Here is a 21,166-nt window from a genome sequence, read left to right on the forward strand (position 1 = left end):
AAGTACATCAGTTTGTGAATGAAGAAGTCTTCCACAACTACTGTGACTCAGCAAGCTGCAATACTAGTTGTCATTTTTCACAGAGGATAAAGAAAAATGCCTGTGAGTATTGTTGTATTGTCTGTCTATGTGTGTTGCTGCACCATTTGTTTTCAAATACCTGTCTCTTGAAGTTTTATAACACTGCCACCTAGATGTTATGTCCATCCATCCATTTTCCATACCGCTTATCCTCACTCAGTTCGCGGGAGTGCTGGAGCCTATCCCAGCTATCTTCGGGCGAGAGGCAGGGGACACCCTGAACTGGTCGCCAGCCAATCGAAGGGCACATACAAACAAACAAACATTCGCACTCACATTCACACCTAAGGGCAATTTAGAGTCTTCAATTAACTTGCCATGCACGTTTTTGGAATGTGGGAGAAAACCGGAGTACCCGGAGAAAACCCACACAGGCACAGGGAGAACATGCAAACTCCACACAGACGCGGCCGGATTTGAACCCGGGTCCTCAGAAATGTGAGGCAAATGTGCTAACAAGTTGTCCACCGTGTCCCCTGCTCACAAGTCATAAGCACAACATAGGCTCAATGATGGCTCTTCTCTCGAAAAACTCGTAAGTCGGGTCACCTGTATCTTAAGGTACTACTGTATGAGTTATATTTTGCTCTGCATTGTGCATTTGTTTTTTTGTAAAGGTACATTTTAAAGACTGTTTTTTTTTTGTGTGTGTTGATTTTGCATAGTGCATAAGTGCTTTTGGATGTTACTGTTTCAACATGTTGCAAACTCTTTTCTGGCTATCGAACTATTCTAACATTGTTTCTATTTGTCAGTATTATGAAAGGTAATGTTTCCTTGCACTCAAATGTTTTTGGCCTTTCAGTCATAAATTTAGGGTGATGAGCGAATAAGCACAACTTCACACATCAAGAGTTGAAGAAAATGGAACACTCTTTTTACTGCTTTTAAAAACGCTTTGTTTGAGAAATAAAAACTTTGTATGTATATATTTATATGTGTATATATTTATAATTCCCCCTCTAAAATTAGCATACAAGCTCTCGGTTGTGAGTATGCAGCCATTGAAGGATGTTTCACATTTGCCACAGTGCTTATGAAATAAAAGTATACCACCCTTTTACTGTATGACCATTTATAGTATGCCGTTTGGACCCACTGTGTCCAACCTTAATGGATTGCAGCAATTTCACAGAGAACATAATGCATGTGTGTCTGCTCACAACCAGTGTTGTCTAGAATGGGTCACCTGTGCATTGACTCGTAAAAAAATAAAAGCATCTTAAGTGAAACCAAACATTACTTTAAAATGGAGGTTGGGTCTTCAGTAATCATTGGTGTACAGTGCGTATTCTCCAGATTATGTGTGTGCTTGTTTTGTATGTGTTCTGCTGGACCTTATTACTCTATTGTTTAGGTCAGGGATTCTCAAAGTGGAGTCCCCGCACGCTGCTCATGTTGTCTGTTTTTCAGCAGGAATTCAAAAGAGAGTTCGTCGACCTAGTTGCAGACAGAAGAGGAAAACAAAAGCAAAATAAAAGCAAATACAAATATAAAAACAAAAGAAAATTTATCATGTGATATAGTTAATGTACATATTTACATACATTACAATAGCAGATGGTGACTAGAAGGGTCAAAAGTACAGGATCCCTCGCTAATTTCTTAATATGATAATATTGGGGTGAATGAGGTAAATTCTATTTGTTGCAGAATGTTCCTGTTGTTTGTGACATAAAATGTAAATGAAGATCAACGAAAAGTACGGATTCTGGGAATGAAGAGATTACTGAAACTGCTGCAACGGATAGTGCAAATGGTGGCATGCAGGGTGAGCAGAAACTGGAAGATAGGATGGGGGCCTGCCGATAGAGATGTAATTATATTTTTATTTTGTATGCAATTGTATGAATGTAATCTATTGTCATTGTATAGTTTTGTTTATTTTCAATTTCACGTGAATATTTAGGTGAAAACGTTTCAAAAAGTATGTATGGGTTCACACGGTAGTTTTGATTCATTGGTATTAGAATTATTTGCTTCCCTGTGACGGCTACATAGACCCCAAACGTTTGAGAACCCCTTGACTTAGGTGTCCTTAATATTTGGTTGGCATTCGAGCATATGGATTAAAAAAAAAAAAAAAGCAAGATCCATTTAAAGTGTGCAAGTTTAGTACACAGGCATCAAAATACACCATGTGGGAATGATCCAGAGGACAATGTGTGTGTGTGTGCGCGCTCGTGTGCTGGATGAAATAGGGACAGCAGGCCCTCTTCTTCGTCTTCCAGCACTGCGGGACCGTTCTGTCAAATACTGTAGCCCCTGTTGAGCAAAGCCCTATGGCGCATGGAGGATAGTCGTCGGGATCCATTACTCACAGCTCCAAAAACTAGGTCCCCTATGTGACAGATCACAAGCAAAAGTACTGAATAATGCACAATTTCAAATTGTATGCATGGGAATAGCAACACTTTAGATTACAGCTAGAAAAAGGCCCACACTTAAGGCTTAATCTTACTTACAAAAAGACAGTCAAGGATTTGCGGTGGCGCTATGCAAAAGACTTCTAATGTAATGAATATCTGAAATCTGAAATATAACGTCATGTTATTCGAGTGAAGGAAATGGGATGTCTTCTGAAGTGACAGGAACAAAAGAACAAGAGGTGGTTTCATGTCAGTCCTGCTATGCTGGCTTTCCTCTGACATGAGTAACAGCTCATATTTATCGTGTTTACGCATTCAGGCAAGTGGCTGTCATAACTTCAAAGGGGGGAAAAAAAACATCTTTTAAACCTTCAAATACGTTTGTACGATGTAATTAATCATGTATCTTAAAGATCGCGTTTATATTGTGAGAGTTTTTGTTTTGTTTTTGTTAAAACATTATGACCTGACAATAATACATGATAAATATGATCTATGGAAAAACAAACAAAAAAACCAGCCGTCTCTGGCCTCATCTTGTACCTCTAATTTGATTTGCAAGAAATCAGTGTCTGAAGAAAAACAAAATCATACAAGGAAAAAGGTTAGCTAAGAAGAAGTGGGACACTGAGAGGACCGAGGAGAGGCGAAAGGAATACATTGAGATGCGACTCAGGGCAAAGGTAGAGGTGGCAAAGGCCAAACAAGAGGCATATGATGACATGTATGGCAGGTTGGACACTAAAGAAGGAGAAAAGGATCTATACAGGCTGGCCAGACAGGGATAGAGATGGGAAGGATGTGCAGCAGGTTAGGGTGATTAAGGATAGAGATGGAAATATGTTGACTGGTGCCAGCAGTGTGCTTGCTAGATGGAAAGAATACTTCGAGGAGTTGATGAATGAGGAAAATGATAGAGAAGGGAGAGTAGAAGAGGTAAGTGTGGTGGACCAGGAAGTGGCAATGATTAGTAAGGGGGAAGTTAGAAAGGCATTAAAGAGGATGAAAAATGGAAAGGCAGTTGGTCCTGATGACATTCCTGTGGAGGTATGGAAGCATCTAGGAGAGGTGGCTGTGACGTTTTTGACCAGCTTGTTCAATAGAATTCTAGTGCGTGAGAAGATGCCTGAGGAATGGAGGAAAAGTGTACTGGTGCCCATTTTTAAGAACAAAGGTGATGTGCAGAGCTGTGGCAACTATAGAGGAATAAAGTTGATGAGCCACACAATGAAGTTATGGGAAAGAGTAGTGGAGGCTAGACTCAGGACAGAAGTGAGTATTTGCGAGCAACAGTATGGTTTCATGCCTAGAAAGAGTACCACAGATGCATTAGTTGCCTTGAGGATGTTGATGTAAAAGTACAGAGAAGGTCAGAAGGAGCTACATTGTGTCTTTGTAGATCTAGAGAAAGCCTATAACAGAGTACCCAGAGAGGAACTGTGGTACTGCATGCGGAAGTCTGGAGTGGCAGAGACGTATGTTAGAATAATACAGGACATGTACGAGGGCAGCAGAACAGCGGTGAGGTGTGCTGTAGGTGTGACAGACGAATTTAAGGTGGACGTGGGACTGCATCAGGGATCAGCCCTGAGCCCCTTCCTTTTTGCAGTGGTGATGGATAGGCTGACAGATGAGGTTAGACTGGAATCCCCGTGGACCCTGATGTTTGCAGATGACATTGTGATCTGCAGTGAAAGCAGGGAGCAGCTGGAGGAACAGTTAGAAAGATGGAGGCATGCACTGGAAAGAAGAGGAATGAAGATTAGCCGAAGTAAAACAGAATATATGTGCATGAATGAGAGGGCTGGTGGGGGAAGAATGAGGCTACAGGGAGAAGCGATAGCAAGGGTGGAGGACTTTAAATACTTGGGGTCAACCGTCCAGAGCAATGGTGAGTGTGGTCAGGAAGTGAAGAAACGGGTCAAAGCAGGTTGGAACGGGTGGAGGAAGGTGTCAGGTGTGTTATGTGACAGAAGAGTCTCTGCTAGGATGAAGGGCAAAGTTTATAAAACAGTAGTGAGGCCAGCCATGATGTACGGATTAGAGACAGTGGCACTGAAGAGACAACAGGAACCAGAGCTGGAGGTGGCGGAAATGAAGATGTTGAGGTTCGCTCTTGGAGTGACCAGGTTGGATAAAATTAGAAATGAGCTCATCAGAGGGACAGCCAAGGTTCGATGTTTTGGAGACAAAGTTAGAGAGCGCAGACTTCAATGGTTTGGACACGTCCAGAGGAGAAATAGTGAGTATATTGGAAGAAGGACGATGAGGATGGAGCTGCCAGGCAAGAGAGCTCGAGGAAGACCAAAGAGAAGGTTGATGGATGTCGTGAGGGAAGACATGAGGGCAGTTGGTGTTCGAGAGGAGGATGCAGGAGATAGGCTTACATGGAAAAGGATGACGCGCTGTGGCGACCCCTAACGGGACAAGCCGAAAGGAAAAGAAGAAGAAGTGTCTGAAGAAAAACAACCAATCACAGTCAGAAGGCGTGACTTACGGGGTGGTGTTAATCATTTGTCGTGCACTCACAGGCACACACCTGTGACCTCTGAAAATATAACTTCAAAACAATAACATTTCGGGCTCTATTTTCATAAACTGTGCAACGTGCACCCAAATGCAAATGGAGACGTATCTTGATTTTCAAGGCTCGCTGACATGTTTGTCAATTTGGTAGACCGGCCTTCACCAACGAGTGTACCGACACAATGGGGGTGTGTCCTTTGACATTCATGCACCAAATGTGACAATTTGGTGCATGAAAGTCAGTCCAAACTTAGACCTGCTCGGATCATGTTTAACTTTTAGTGCAAGGTATAATACTTCCGGTTGAACGCGATGATGGTGAATTTGATTGAGGTGATCCCGTTACACTGCGTTTGAAATTATTATGCAAATATTTTGCCAGATTTTCCTAAATAGGTGATGCAAATGACAGTTGGCATAATTTTCTAGTCATCAACCATCAGAACATAATTCAAATGTCAACCTCCCAAATAGTCATTGAAAATAGTTATTTATTGTATTTGTAGTATTAGGAGGTCATATTTACTGGAAACAAAACTATATGAATCAAAGACATCTTAACATGTCAAGTTACATTTTGATAAAGGACTCCTTATTTCAGGGGTGTCAAACTCTTTTTTTTTTTTGTCTCGGGTCGCATTGTAGTTATGATTTCCCTCAGAGGGCCGTTAGAACAGTGAAACCATATAAATGTTTAATCATCACCAAAACATATTATTACCATTACACAACAAATTGAGGGATAAATCAGAATTGAAATCAGAAGACAAGGATAATAGTTTGTTCAAGTATTGTTGAAGTTACTGTAGAAGAAGGGTTTGGTAACAGAAAAATGCAATATCTCAACATTATTGTTTATTATTATGACAATTTGGAATTTGGGTACAGATTTTAGCACAAGTCACGGAAGTTGACGAGCATGATTGGCTTTCGCAGGCTACATAAAATGATGTGGCGGGCCGCATTTGGCCCCTGGGCCTTGAGTTTGACACCAAAGCCTTATTTGATAGCAGCTTCACAATTCTTAAATCCATGAAAGTTTGGACTTTTTGGAACTATTTAATTTTCCCAGGATTATCACGGGATCATACTGCATTTAATCACGTCGTCTGTTGCCACATTGGCCAAGAGGAGAGACAATGCTCCAGTCATGCACGGATCGCTGCATCCTCTTCTGCATATCTCCACGTGAGGTCTATTGTCCTTTCTGTTGTGTTGGGCAGTGGGCACAGTCGTATGCGTGACAGCCGTATGCCAATATTTAGGTAACAGTGAGAAATTACAGATCATATAGTTTCCCTTAGCATTGATGTGTCTGCTTTAAGATATAAATAAAATATAAAGATTCAGATGCGAAACAAAAATTCCTCAATCAATCCTTATTTTTAGTATTTTAGTATTTTTTTTGAAGGCTCAATAACAGTGAATCACAGCCCTTCACTTCGTCAATCGTCACCAGTGAACGGAGCTCAACAGAGGGAATAGGATGAGTGAAATGCAAACATAGTGAGGCCACTGGGGTTTGTGGAAAATGGATGGATGAGCTTCAAGGAAAAGCAAGACTGCCATCTACTGGCCGAATAGAGAACAGGCGCCCCCAACTCCAACAGCAGCAGCACAGTTGCAAAAATAGAAGTTCTTCTTTGTCCATTGCATTTATCTTACAGGTCGAGCGCAATTCCACAGTATGTGTTTCTCTTTGCGTCTAATGAAGCAGCGTGATGGTGTTTTATCACGTGAACATCCTCATCTCCAACATTAGCTCACATATAATGAGGGTTACTCAGAGGACGGGGGGGGGGGGTAGGGCCCTCTCTGCACGATGATTAAAGACCGGTGACACTGCATCGGTCATTAGGCTGCCCCACTTTGCCCTTTCATACATTTCTAAATAAGTGCCTTCCTCCGAGTTTAATGGACCCCCTAATCTGCCTACTTAGCGGCGGGCGAAGGGAACGGGTGCAAAGTGTCGGGCGAGCGGGTCAATGTGCCTGTCGGGCGGGCTGACATTTGGTTTCGCTGGTTGAAATGCTTCATTATACTAGTAGCTTTCACTAGTGCAGCGGTTCGCAAACTTTTTACACCAAGTACCACCTAAAAAAAAAGACTTGCCTCTCCAAGTACCACCGTAATGACCGGTATTCAAATACAGTAGGCCCAAGCATTCATAAAGTATAAGTCTTTAAGTGTAAATTTAAAAAAAAAAAAAAAAAAAACAGGCTTTATTCCCCAAAAAGTATATTCAGTATTATTATAATCCACGGTAACTATATCCACAGTTTGAACATTAACACTGTGCTCAAATATGGGAGGAAAAATGTACTTAAATAAGGATTCAATTAAAATGTAGCCGATTGGAAGGGGGTGGGGTTCCAAAATATGTGTGGAATAAGTGTATTGTCCTTAAATGTTAAATACAACTGTACTTAAATGTACAGTACTGGATTTTACAATTTTTTACAACACTGTAGCATTATACAAATTATTTTATTTTCACGTACCACTAGAGTGAGCACAGGTACCAGCAGCGGTACTCGTACCACACTTTGAGAATCACTGCGCCCCCACACACACACATAAACTAATGATAATAATAATACATTAACTGCAAGCAGACCATTCACATGCAAACAGAAATATGTAAGCTTGCTGACAGGGTGGACATTTGTGGCTAATGTTATCATTTTATAAGTACATGGTGGACCTTTACCAAGCAACATCATCCCATAACAAGCAGACTTTATACTGTTTGACAACTATACATTTAAGTTGAATTTTTGAAAAGTTTTTATATCAGTTGATATTTCACTATGACAGAGTGAATGATAAGGTAGACTAAAAAAAAATTGAAAATTACGAAGCGTGCGTCCAGGGAAAAAGCCAAAAGACTTCCTTTTAGTGTAGTTACTCTGCAACCATCCACTGTCTCAGTCTCCTTTGAGGAAACACAAAGAACACCCACATTAAATCTAGCACCACCTTAAAACATTCTTAGCTCTCTAAGTACCGCCATAAAGACCAACATTAAAATACAGTAGCTAGTAGGCCTAAGTGTGCATTAAAAAAAGAGAGATGTTTTCATCCTAAAAACTACATTTAATGGTTTGTTCCATAACTTTCCATTTGGGTAGGATGTGGGCGATATGTGTGGGTCTTCAAACCTTTCACCAGGAAAAGTGTGGGTGTCACTAACATAATATCTGATCATCTGGGTTCTCCCATTACATTTTCAAGTCAGACACGGGGTTAAAATTGACCATAGCGGGAAAAGTGTCAGCGTTGAAACATGACGCCCCTGCTTTAGAGGATTACATTTACATCTAATAGTCTTAAATGTTATAACAGTATAGTGTATATAGATTCCTTCAGTAACATGCATGGAAGCCATCACACATCATAAATACCATAAAGCAGCAGAATGAGGTCAGCGTAATTTCCCCTTCAAGTAAAAGACACAAACGAGCCCCTCAGAGGCACACACACACAAAAAATGACTTCTATGTTTGGTTATGGAGGACTTGCAGTAATACTTTCAAGTCTGTGGAATTTCTGTTGTTTTGCATACTGCCAGGGGACACTTTCCTATCCTGCCCCTTCACAAATGCGTGTATACCTTTCAGAAATGGGATTCACAAATTCTTCCATGCAGGATAAGACTGATCTGGAACAAATGGCTGGCAGTTTATCACTGTCAGATAGAGAGAGAGAGAGAGAGAGAGAGAGCGCGAGCGAGAGAGAGAAAAGAAAAAGAAAAAAAGTTCAACAACCGCCCTTTGCTACACAATAGAGCGGCTTACAGGTAACAAAGCAACTTCTGCATTGTTTGGTGCATTACAACGACGGGAACATACAGTAACATTTAAATGCAGTCGAATATTCAGTTTTAATTGTTTTGAATATGTTGTGACAGAACTCCTGAGATTTCTAGGGGCCCTCAAACATCTAAAAAAAAAAAAAATTTTTTAAATGGATGCATAGTTTTCTCTGATATTCTTGCTTCAATGGTTCATTCAAACGCTTGCAAACACATCAAATTGCTTAATCTATCATGATCGTTTCAACTGCTCACCCTCCCTTCTCATGCAATGGACTAGCTCATCTTTGAACTTGTCAGTGGTATGAAAATCAAGCATCAAATTGTTAATGATTGCAGAGGGATGGTTTTGAAAGAAATCAATTTCTGTTACGCATGTACAGCATATATAAAAACATTTATTCAGCAATGCTCACAGGACGGAATTAAAAGTATACTCACAGTAGTGGGCAGGTAAAAAGAAAATTGGGGATGGGGGTGTGAATACAAAGAACATTGGAAAAGTCATTTTCCGTGGCACTTGATTATATAAAAAAAAAAAATAAGGTTAAGACATTGGTATTGACTCGGAAAAGTTAGGACTTTTCAAATAGTTTTAACGTTTTAGTGGCAAACTCTGGACATCAGCTGTAGTGCATGTCCTTCAACAAAAGAAAATGATCTCCAAACTTCCTTGACCTGTCGTAGGAAACAGTAAAAGATGCACTTTGGGAATGTTTGCTTTGAAGGGTCAGAATGACATCAATATGGAGGAGCACCGTATAAAAAAACAAACAAAAAAACAATATGACTTAAGAAATGTTTGGCCATGTATGTTCTCACTGATTTTTCAGTGGCTAGAAAGGACAAATTCATAAAATTCATAAAAAGACAATTGGAATTGCTGTAAATTTGGTGTAAGATGAGACAGTAGCATTAGAGTTCCTTTGCAGTAAAATAAGGAGACAATCCATAATGTAGATTAAGATTGTTAAAGTAAATACAAGCACTGTTACTGTGAAGCCCGGTGGGGCAAAGTCAAAGGCAGTGTCTCTGACCCTAGAAAAGAAACGGACGTCCCAAGATGAAGCGTTAGCGTTGGTGAAAGGTTGGTTCATTAGTCAGGACCGATGTTGGCGTCCGATGGCACAGCAGCCCGGATGGCATGACTCAACAATTAGGTAGTTGACACACTGTACTGGCTATAAAATATACTTTTTAAATTAAATGGCAAAAAAAACATAACATTTAAAAAAATAAACTGGGCAGTTATATTGTGCATAGTAAGGTCCATAGTTCAGAGTAGACAGCATCTCTCTCTGAAGCTCTTCTTGTTCTTCTTGTGTTTCCCTTTTCCGTTTTTATCCTTGTTCTCAGACATTTTCTTTCCCCGGATGTCACGCATCAGGTCAAAGAAAACCTGCAGTGAAACACCAAAAGCAGACTTCTCAACTCACAACACACAAGGGCCAATCAAAGCCTCTCGGCGTGTATCTGAACTTACCGTCACGGGGGGGGGAATGATTGGTCCACGCTTGTTTCTTCTGTTTCTTGTTCATTTTTAATGCCTGGTACAACTAAATATACATTTGTTTGGACAAAATATAATAAGAAAAATATCTCAGAGGAGTTCAATTTAAGCGCTGATACCTAGCCAATTACAATGGCTTTCTTGAGGGCAAACAAAATCACTGGGCAAACAATTAAGCTTAAGCATGTCAAATAAGACGAAGGAATCAGCTGCATTGTTGTCGTGTTCATTACATTCTTCAGGTAATAAATAAACCTTGAATGGTACCAGGAATAAAAATCAACAAGAAATTGAAGAAACAAGGTTGGTCTGTTCATATTTTCCATGACTGAACGTGCGTGTGCATGAGAATAAGCACCTTGTCAACATTGGCCCTGGTTTTGGCGGACGTCTCGACATATTGGACCGCCCACTCTTCGGCCTTCCCGCGCGCCTCGTCCACAGACACCTGCCGACGGTCCTCCAGGTCCGACTTGTTTCCCACCAGCAGGAGAGGGATCTTGTCCTCTTCCGCCTTTACTCGCAGGATCTGCTCCCTGTGAGCACGCACACACGCACGGTTGTTGTAGTCCACTTCAAGTATGCAAGATAAAAACTTTCCGGGTGTCCAGGACCTGAACTCGGCAGTGGCCGTGAACGACTCGTGCTCGGTGATGGAGAAGACGAGCAGGAAGCCCTCCCCGCTTCGAAAGTAGTTGTCCCTGATGGCGGCGTAGTCCTCCTGGCCCGCCGTGTCCAGGATGTCAATCTGGACCTCCTCCCCGTCCAGGACCACTTTCTTTCTGTAGCTGTCCGCCTTGGTGGGCTCGTAGTCCTCTACAAACTGCAAATTAAATTTTTGCTTAAATTCGACGGCCGATAAGACATCAATTTAAATCTGTGTCAACTTCAGGGAACAATTTATTGATTTATGTATTTAATGTATTTATTTAATTGATTTATTTAAACTTACAGTTAACTTTATAAGCAATGCAGCTGAGCCTGGGAACTCCCTACACTTTTTGTACTTAAAAATGAAAAATAAACATTTCAGTTATTTTGGAAAACTTTCGGCGGCATGGTGTACGACTGGTTCGTACATCTGCTTCACAGTTCTGAGGACCGGTGTTCAAAACCCGGCCTTGCCTGTGTGGAGTTTGCATGTTCTCCCCGTGCCTGTGTGAGTTTTCTCCGGGTACTCCCGTATCCTCCCACATCCCAAATACATGCATGGTAGGTTGATTGAAGACCCTAAATTGCCCGTAGGTGTGAATGGGAGTGCGAATGGTTGTTTATATATGTGCCCTGCCATTGGCTGGCGACCAGGTCGGGGCGTACCCCGCCTCTCGCCCGAAGATAGCTGGGATAGGCTCCAGCATGCCCGCAACCCTAGTGAGGATAACCGGTACAGAAAATGGATGCATAGAAAACACTTTTCACTGTCGAAAACTTTAGAGAGCTACTTATATAAGTTTTCATTTAACTTTATAAGACATGCTGCTGAGCCCAGGACCTCCCTGCCCTTTTTGTTAGAAAGTTACAACAAAGATTACCTACTTTCAACAACTAAAAAAATTAATAAATAATAATAATAATGCATAAATATCTGCTCCGTTATTAGTCTCCTTGACTACTAATAAACGTTATCGTGTCAAGCCTTGAGGAGAAAAAAAAATTAAGAGTTTATCTTCTGTTATTTAAAAGGGAATATATAATGGGAAATGCTTTAATTGCTTGTATACACATTTGGTCTCTGTTCTGCAGTCTTTTGCTTTTTTAATATACTAGTCACGGTTCAAAGTGCACCCACACCTTGCTCCACCCCTAGTTGTCATGGCAATGAAATCCATACTAGACATTGGCCCAGCAGTATGTGGGCAGGGTGACCAGTGGCTCAGTTGCATGAGGCAGAATTGCCCCCTCAAAACAGGCTAATTTTAGTAAATCCAAAAATAGTATGACACCAATTCTTTAACCTTGGAGTGTTTTAAAGAAAGCATGTCTCGGACGCATTAAGACACCTCAAAAAAGAAAAAAAAAAATACATTCATCATATCATACATAAACTGCTGAACCAAGTAGTCAAATAAGGAGAGCATTCCTTTTTTTAATATTTTGGGATGTATTCCAATCCAAAATTACTAAACACTATATCATCAATTTGCAGTTATTTGCTTATTTGGCTTTTAATGTCCTAGATTTAACAACGTTGAGGAAGTAGTGATTTTGTCATTGCCCTAAACAATGGGGACATGCACTCAACTGCCACCTTATGAGGAACAACAAGTACTAACATCACAATATCAGTCAGCAATAGTGGATCAGAACGGCACGTGGACATGGGGAGGAGGATTAGGAGGAGTCTTCAAACTGAGTAACAGTATGAGGACAAACGGGTGATATAAGAGACAGTTCTGACATGTAATGCCATACCGAGAGCAATTTTAGCATGGGACCATTGTGAGCTACAAAATAATGAATGAAATAATTTTCGGTTTACAAACAGTCTTGGCATGGCTGTGGAGGGCTCAGAACTTTGTGCTTTTTCTCGCGCCACAAACATTAATGGCTCTGTGCGTTGGGTAACTGTTTTGTTTTTTTTTGCCTAAAATGGCCACCGCCTCCCACAGTGCAACGCCAGAGCTGCACAGCATTGTGGGAGGTGGCGGCCATTTAGGGCTAGTAGTAACCACGGTGAACATAAACAGTAAGTACTGTACCCAAAAAGGCTAAGACACTGCACGGTGATTTCGCTAGCGAAAACAGTTATTCATCATCAGATTTCTGTTTTTACCTATTTGTATATTGCACACTATTTATTTTTAACCCCACAATAAACAAAATACGGTCGCTCCAACGTCATTTTGTGGCTTGAATAGATTAATTGCATTTCCAATCATTTCAATGGGAAACATTACCTGGCTTTGTGAACATTCCAGTTTGGGAATGGAGTCACTAAACACATTTGTAACCCAATGTTTCACTGCATTTTATTGGCTATTATTATGCAAACGTATATTATGCATTTAGTAAAATAGTCCTTTTCTATTATTGCAGCTGACCGCATGCTCGACAAGCGACAAAATGATGATACAAGACAAAGGCAGAAAGCATTTTTGGTTCGCCGCAGGTGGATAATTTAGGTTTGTCTTTACTTTCATAAATATGAGCATGACTCAAATAGACATCTTTTTCAGAGTTCAAAATGTGTTTTTTTCCACCCCATGGATGTTCTCTGTAGCAGTTCATCGAGTTCATAAATATAACATGCTAGTTTTTTATTTTGGTAAAAATAAATAAAAATGCAGTGTTATCCTCACTTCAGATGTCAAAAAGGTTTTGTGGCTTCCAGTATTTATTTTTCTGTGGGAGACCAAATGGCCCTTTGAGTATGTAAGGTTGCCGACACCGATCATAAACCTACAACAAAATTGAAGGAAAGTGATTGGAATATTTATGATGGGAGCCAGTCTCGTACTTCATTTTGTTTCCAGTTTGTCCAAACAAGTAGTTTGTCGAAATCATTTTAAATTGTGATTTAAAAAAAAAAACTGGTAATAACCTACCTCATCATACATAAACTGTAGGGTGAGAGCTGACTTGCCCACGCCCCCACTGCCCACCATTATCACCTTGTGCAAAGCAAGAGAACTCTGGCTTTTACTTTTACCAGTAGCCATCGTTGGAGTGGTCTTGGCCTCCCTCGGACACGCTCACACACAAGACTTCGCAGCACTCTTGACACGACCTGTAAAAGACGAGGAAAGTTCAAAATCACCATGATGGATCATGCCGGTACCGCCAGGGGTAGATGGGTACCTTTAGGAGCAACTAGATGCTTCCCTTTGATTGACACCAACTCCTGAATCATAAATTTTTATTAAGTCAACCATCGTGAGGTCATTCCAGTTTATGGGGTGTAATGAAGCCATCACTGGTTGCTCCAAGACGGCCCCCGGGACTGCAGAAAAAATTATCTTGAGCTCGGCCTTTTTAAAAAGGAAGGGAGAAGTCGCCGGTCATCTCTTTGCACATTATGAGTTCCAGCCTGAGAGGGTGAAAGCTCAGACTCAATTGCTTTCACCGAACTTCCATATCTTCCATCTTAGTCAGGCAAAGAGCGTCTTTTACCGTGTTGTAAATACCTGCCTGCCGTGTAAGATACTATTTGTGTACCAAGCATGACCCCCTTTCCATATCTGAACATACACAATATAATTCAACCAAGATTATTTAAGTTTTGTGATTGTCACATGAAGCAGAAATGGCAGTTTAAATATACATCTGTTATTTGATGTTTTTTTATTTAAAACATTTAAAAATGTGAATATCAGGTATAGCTGGTCCACTTTTTTTAAACTAGTACATTCGGAAGCGAGAGCTCATTTTGCCATAAAATGCTCAATTGAAATATGACAAAGAACTGCGTCAGGGTATGTGCAGTATGAGTTTGTGGCTTGTAAAATATTAGTATTATATGTGTTTAATGTTTTAATGTTTTCCATGTTTAAGCTGTGAGCACAGATAAGACTGCAAAATGTAGTGGATGTAAGTTTAAATTTATACAGTGATGCGTTGAAATACAAGTTTAATTGGTTCTGTGACCACGCTCGTACCTCAAAACATTTCGAATCATCGTTCACCACTTAAATTAATGGGAATGCCATGTTAATCTATCAACATGTTTTGCTCCACCATTTGCATTCAATTATCATTTGCTTGACGGGTTATAACACTGCGACAGCAATGCTATTTGTTGGCCCGTCTATGGCATTTTGCATTGTTTCTTAGCATTACTAAACAGATGTAACTAAGACAAAGCTATGCGGTTTGTCTACACACAAAACATGTAATTCTCTGTTTTATATTTAGTTTGACAGTAAACTTCAATTGGGAGTGGCAATAAACAGCTTGAAGCCCTTTTTTCAAGAATTGTTCACTATTTGCCAAACTGCTTATTGCGGAATGAGTTGAATTGGGTTCACTGCCACCATACAGCCCTAGTATCTTAGGTTTGTTCGTAAGCAAAAAAAATCTAATTAAAATAAATAAATAAATAAATCACTCGTATCTAAAGGCACCACTGTACAGTGAACATGACAATTATTCTCCCAGTGACTGCTCACAGTTTTAGAGACACTGATAAAGACAAATCCCACAAATTGACAAACCACCGACTAGTCAACAGCAGAATTCCAAAACACACAAAAGTATCTGACTGACTAAAAGTTCCATCATCATGATCTATTATCAGTCAACAACATACATCATTGTCCAAAAAGCACTTGGGCACATTTGACTTGCATTATTAGGTAAATAAAAAGGTTGAGTGTGCCAACTGGAGATGCTGAGAATGTGGCATCATCTTTCCAAACTGCCTGACCAGGAAGTTGAGTCCACATTGTGTCCTTCCTGCCTTTGTTAACAAATTAGGTCAGTGAAAGGGTTGATAGACAGAATGTCTACTACTCAGCATTTATACATTGGGGAGAGGGGCGGCAGATGGAGGGTGGTCTTGACATAAATCATTAAAACATGACCCATCTCCACATGCACACACACATTTGTAATAATGTAAATAAACCCGCCATATGTTAAATAAGTAAGGGAAGACTATAGAGCAAAATGGTTTAACATTTCCAATGGACTTTTCCAAATACAAATGTGCTGTCCTTTCTGTTTGAGCAATGGAAAATGTGTAAATAGCCTGACCTACATATGTAAGAGGGTCTGTTGCGTGTTGGTCTGCTCAAGGTGATGCTGGGTTAGAGAATAGGAGCGGGGGCTTAAGGGGGTCCAGAGACCACTTAGGCTGCTGAGCTCATAAAATATAGATAAAACTATGCAGCATGGACGACAGGATTTAATCAAGACTACTCTTTGGGTGGGGGGAGGAATACAAAAAATAGGGCAGCGTTCCCCCAACTTTAGCAGTGATGCAAGATGTGGAGACCCCCCGCGGATAGTGATGAAAGAGTACAGACACAACGACAAGCCAGCGAAAGTCTACAGGCCACGTAAAATAGGCAATTTCTCCAGAAGACAGTACATCATGTAAGTGTTTGGGTCGATTAGGCACCAGTCAAAGCTGTGTCCATTAAAGATACAATTCCATCACAGTTGAATTCCGCTGTCATGCCCGCAAAGGCTAACTAATTATACATAAATAAGTGTTACATTTGGTTGGGCTGACAACAAAAAGCTGACAAAGGGGAGGTGAATACAACTTATGTGTAAACACCTCAGTATGATGGAGTTCACTTTTACAGTACATTCCCATTACAATATCCAACTCCTATTGAAAAATCTATTTACAGTGTTACCTTGACTTACAAGTCCCTGACTTAGGCTTTTTTTTATATACAAGCTGTCATTAGGCCAATTTTTTTTTGCTTCGACTTGCGAGCAAAAAAATTGACATAAGCGCGCTAGATGGTGGCAGCAAACTTCAAAACGAACAATTCATCAAAAAAAGGCTTCAAGATGTTTATTACTACTCCCAGTTGAGGTTTACTGTCAAACTGCAGTCGTGCTCACAATTATTGGCACCCATGAAGTTTAAGTACTAAATGTGGAATATCTCCTGAAGAAAATTAATCAAGTTAAAATGTTTCTATAGAGAACTTGTGTTTGATACGAAAGAGCAAATGATAACATTTTATGGACAGATAAAACAAAAGTTGAGCTTTTTGACAATGCACACAAACAGTATGTTTATAAACAGCGCGATGAAGCCTTTAAGGAAAATCGGTCAAGCATGGTGGAGGATTCCTAATCCTGTGGGGCTGCTTTTGAACTTCTGGTACTGGAGGCCTTGACTGACATGAAATCAGTACATTATCAAGAGATTTTAGAGCAAAATCTCTTACCCAGTGTAAGAAAGGTTTGAGGCAAAGATCAGGAGTCCTCCAGCAAGACAAAGACCCAAAGTGCACATCCAAAAGCACACACAGATGAATGGTTGAAAAGGAAAACGTTGACTGTTTCAAAATGGCCAACAAAGAGTCCTGACCTCAAATCTTTGGGGTCAACTGAAATCTGTCCTTAGGCAAAAGAACCCAGCAAATGTTTAAGAGCTTGAACAACTTGCAAAGGAAGAGTGGGAGGAAAGTACCACCTGAGAAGTCCAAAAAGCTTATAGATGGATACAAGAAATGTTTGGAGGCTGTCATCGCTACCAAAGGGTGTGTTACCAAATATTAAGGAGGGGTGCCAATATTAGTGCACATGCTGTTTTCATTATTATTATTATTATTTTTTAATTACACTAAATTGAATTTTTTTTTGTTCTCTTAGTTAAATTACTTTGGACCTCCAATTAAAAGATGCTGATGATATAAGTTTGGTAAATTTCCATTTATTTCTGAATCTATTACTCAGGTTATGCAAAAAAATTAAGGTGTGCCAATAATGGTGAGCAGGATTGTAACTGTGTTTAAAACAACCACATGCCTTCGCGTAAGAAATTCTGCTTCATGCTAACAGGAACACACAATGCAAAACATCTTAGACAGGCTAAAGGATAGCATCAATGTTGATTTGTTACATAACCCTTTAAGCAACAGATGTTGGCACATAAATGGGGCAGCAGCACATGTAGATAGACAACACCACTCACAGGCATATATTCTTTATCCTCTGCAAAAAAACAACTGATTACTGCAGCTTACTGAGCATTTGTAACTGTCTTCTTCAGGTATATCAGTATCACTGTAGTATACTGACCCCTGTTGGTCGAGACACGCACACCATAATAAGCCACACAATTTATCATGATGCACTGTTTGATTCTTTACATTATATTTAAGATTATAAAAACAAAGTAATAAAGTACTGTACTGTTGAGTGCTATTTCTTTTTTTTTTTTTAATGCGTGTTGTTTTTTGGAGGGGAGGCTGGAAAATAATAGAATTTCCATTCATTTCGGTGGGGAAAGATGATGTGAGATGAGTGTTTTGAGTTACAAGCATGGTCACGGAACAAATTTAACTCATAAGTCAAGGCACCACTGTATTTGCAAAGTTTACAAAGTTGTAATAGCTTGCAACGAACTAACATAATTGAAATACCGTAGCTTACCACATGCAGTTTAAAGTTTGTCCATTTTGCAAGCAAATGTATTTGAAAATAGAGGTTGAATGAGTTTGCGTCCAATCATGGTTAAATAAAAACCTATCTGAGAGTCTCAGTTTAAACATTGTATTCTTTGTAACGCTATACTGTAATGCATTTCAGCTCTTATCTCTTTAGCTTGTGCAGGTTTGGCAAATCAAGCAGAGAACAAATAATAGGATATCAAGTGTGAAATACTCTAATATAAAGCAGCCAGGTGGAAATGTCGAAACAGCACCCCACAATGCATACTAATGATGCCAGGGTATGTAAACAGAGGCGTCTTTGACCAAACCAGGCAGCAGGAAACTCAGTTCAGGCATCAGCCCCACTACTCTGACAACACAAATAGAAATCCAGCCACATAAGAGCATTAGTCCTGCACTAAATATTTAGCTGCAAATTGATGGTGCTGTGACAATAGAAATCCAGCCACATAAGAGCATTAGTCCTGCACTAAATATTTAGCTGCAAATTGATGGTGCTGTGACACTGTTAAGAACAACTTCTTTATGCAATAAACTATAACTATCAGAAAGAATCCTGGGATTAACAAAACAACTGGAATTTTTTTGAACTAATCTTATCAGCAATTACGAGAAAATTACAGTGAATTTACAGGCTGACAAAAACAATTTCAAATCAGTTAAATTATATGGTAGACTATGACTTCCTTGAAACTGCTCAAACATAATTATTTCAAGGAATAAGTCATCAAGGCTGGTTGATGTCTCCCACCATTTCTCAGCTATGAATCATCTGATCCTCTTTTTGTAAAGCCTGCCCATTACCTCGACATGAACTGTTAGGGGGAAAAGATATAGGTAAAAGGTCAGCGATGTTGGATATGAGGGCCTGACTCATGATCTTTCACAACACATGTGAAAGCCTTTACCCATTTGTTTTCAATCACAAACCTGTATAAATGGCACGGACATGAAACAGGGGAGGATTAACCCACACAGAATTTTTCCACCAGGTATTTATCAGAGCTGCTGTATAAAAAGCAAAGGCAGACACATGCTGTATCTTCTGTTCAAGCCCCGATGTGCCCATTTTGCAGGTTTTGGTGTAAAAAGGCTATTGACATGATAAAGTCAATCATGTCGCATTCCACTACACGAGAAGTTGGCTGGCTGCAAGTTTTGCTAAAATTCAAACAATGTCTCCTTGGCGTTCAGGGACAGAGGCACTTATCATTGTCAAGTTTCACTTTTGTGCATGGTTGCCTGGAAATGGAAGGGCTTACATCAAAAGGTTTAGTCATAGAACAGAATACGGCAAACAAGCGGACATGGAAAACCACACTGACAGTGGTTATTGAAAGTCTACAAACCCCTTACTTTTGTATCCTTCTCCTGACTGATCCCTCTGAACAATGAGACCCCTCTGATTATCCCGAAAACAAGCATGGTAGGTTAATTGAAGACTAAATTTCCCGCAGGTGTGTGTATGTGAGTGCGAATGATTGTTTGTTTATATGTGCCCTGCGATTGGCTGGCGACCAGTTCAGGTGTACCCCGCCTCTCACCCGGAGATAGTTGGGATAGGCTCCAGTACGCCTGCGACCCTAGTGAGGATAGGCGGAACAGAAGATGAATGAATGACACACACATATATATATATATAGTTTTTACTCTCTGATTTTCACATTATGACATAGGTTCACAATTTTTATAGACGGTATATTTTAAAGATATCCCATATATTTTAAATTTAGGATCAAGACAATATATAGAACCCTGAATAATACTGTATAGGTTGCCTGCAATTATATTTCAAACCCAGCAGGTGTGTTTTGAGCGACAGGGACACAGTATCAATACAATTGGAACCCCCAAATAAACGTCTATTTACCGTTAAATAGTACAGGTTACCGAGAACAATATTTTTGGACAGGCCATCTCGAGATGTAAATCTTCCCTTATTTTGCCATTATGGTCCGCTTTTGTTTTGCCCACACTGAGGGGGGGCTTGTTCATGCAATCTTGGGTCAACTGTGCACATTCAACCTCCAGGGGCTCCTCGGTTTAGCGACGGCGTTCCGAATTGATCTATCACTGTCCTACACGAACGCTGCATTTGTTACATTTGCGGTAAGTATGGCAAACACTTCTGGGTCAGAACTTTAAAACAATCAAATGGGAGGGTGGGGGGGGGGGTGTTAACCTCAAATCGTCAACTGAAAAACTTGACATTTGATACTGAAGCCCAATGGATACAAATAATAATGAAAGGCTTCCCTTCACGGACACTTGCGGCGTATTATTAGACTTAAATTAACATTCACCGTAAGCGGGACATCACATGAGAGGTCCATAGAGCAAGAGCACTCTTGGGTGTGTCGCCTACTCAGCAGGAAAACTTTGGAGCAGCAAACATTCAACTAGGTGGGCAAGTTGTGTACATAACTATTGTTACGCTTAGAATATAATTATTACGTGAGGGGCACTGATAATTTAACAACTCTAGCTACATTGGAGTCGTTTATTTTTTATTATTATTATTTTTAAAAAGCATCCATATCAAACAGCAAATATTCTCAACTTACGAATGCAGGATTTGTATTTCTGCCTTTGGTCGCTGCTATCTGGACGGTTGGTTTAAAGGACCAAATCGATGCATTGGTTCCCCCGGAAGGCAGCACAACCACCGCCTCGGCAACAAAAGCCCCACCTCCCGGATGTAAAACACCAATGGACGACCGGCGTCATCGTGCCTTTTCTTCCTTGTCTTCAAAAGCGCAGCGCAATACTGCCACTTCGTGAACGGGAG

General features: G+C 40.2%; 1 protein-coding gene across 1 annotated transcript; it reads right to left on the bottom strand.

Annotated features, from left to right (window-relative positions):
* Positions 1–9,170: 9,170 nt before the first annotated feature.
* On the bottom strand, positions 9,171–21,082 carry ralba (v-ral simian leukemia viral oncogene homolog Ba (ras related)). Its single transcript, XM_061691716.1, has 5 exons — positions 20,943–21,082; positions 13,846–14,027; positions 10,915–11,123; positions 10,659–10,836; positions 9,171–10,189 (listed from the first exon to the last, which is right to left on the bottom strand). The coding sequence occupies exons 2-5, from the start codon at positions 13,957–13,959 to the stop codon at positions 10,067–10,069; spliced, it is 624 nt and encodes a 207-aa protein (XP_061547700.1). The 5' UTR covers positions 13,960–14,027; positions 20,943–21,082; the 3' UTR covers positions 9,171–10,066.
* Positions 21,083–21,166: the final 84 nt, after the last annotated feature.

This window comes from Phycodurus eques, chromosome 12 (assembly GCF_024500275.1).
Source record: "Phycodurus eques isolate BA_2022a chromosome 12, UOR_Pequ_1.1, whole genome shotgun sequence".
In the NCBI taxonomy this organism is placed as follows: domain Eukaryota; kingdom Metazoa; phylum Chordata; class Actinopteri; order Syngnathiformes; family Syngnathidae; genus Phycodurus; species Phycodurus eques.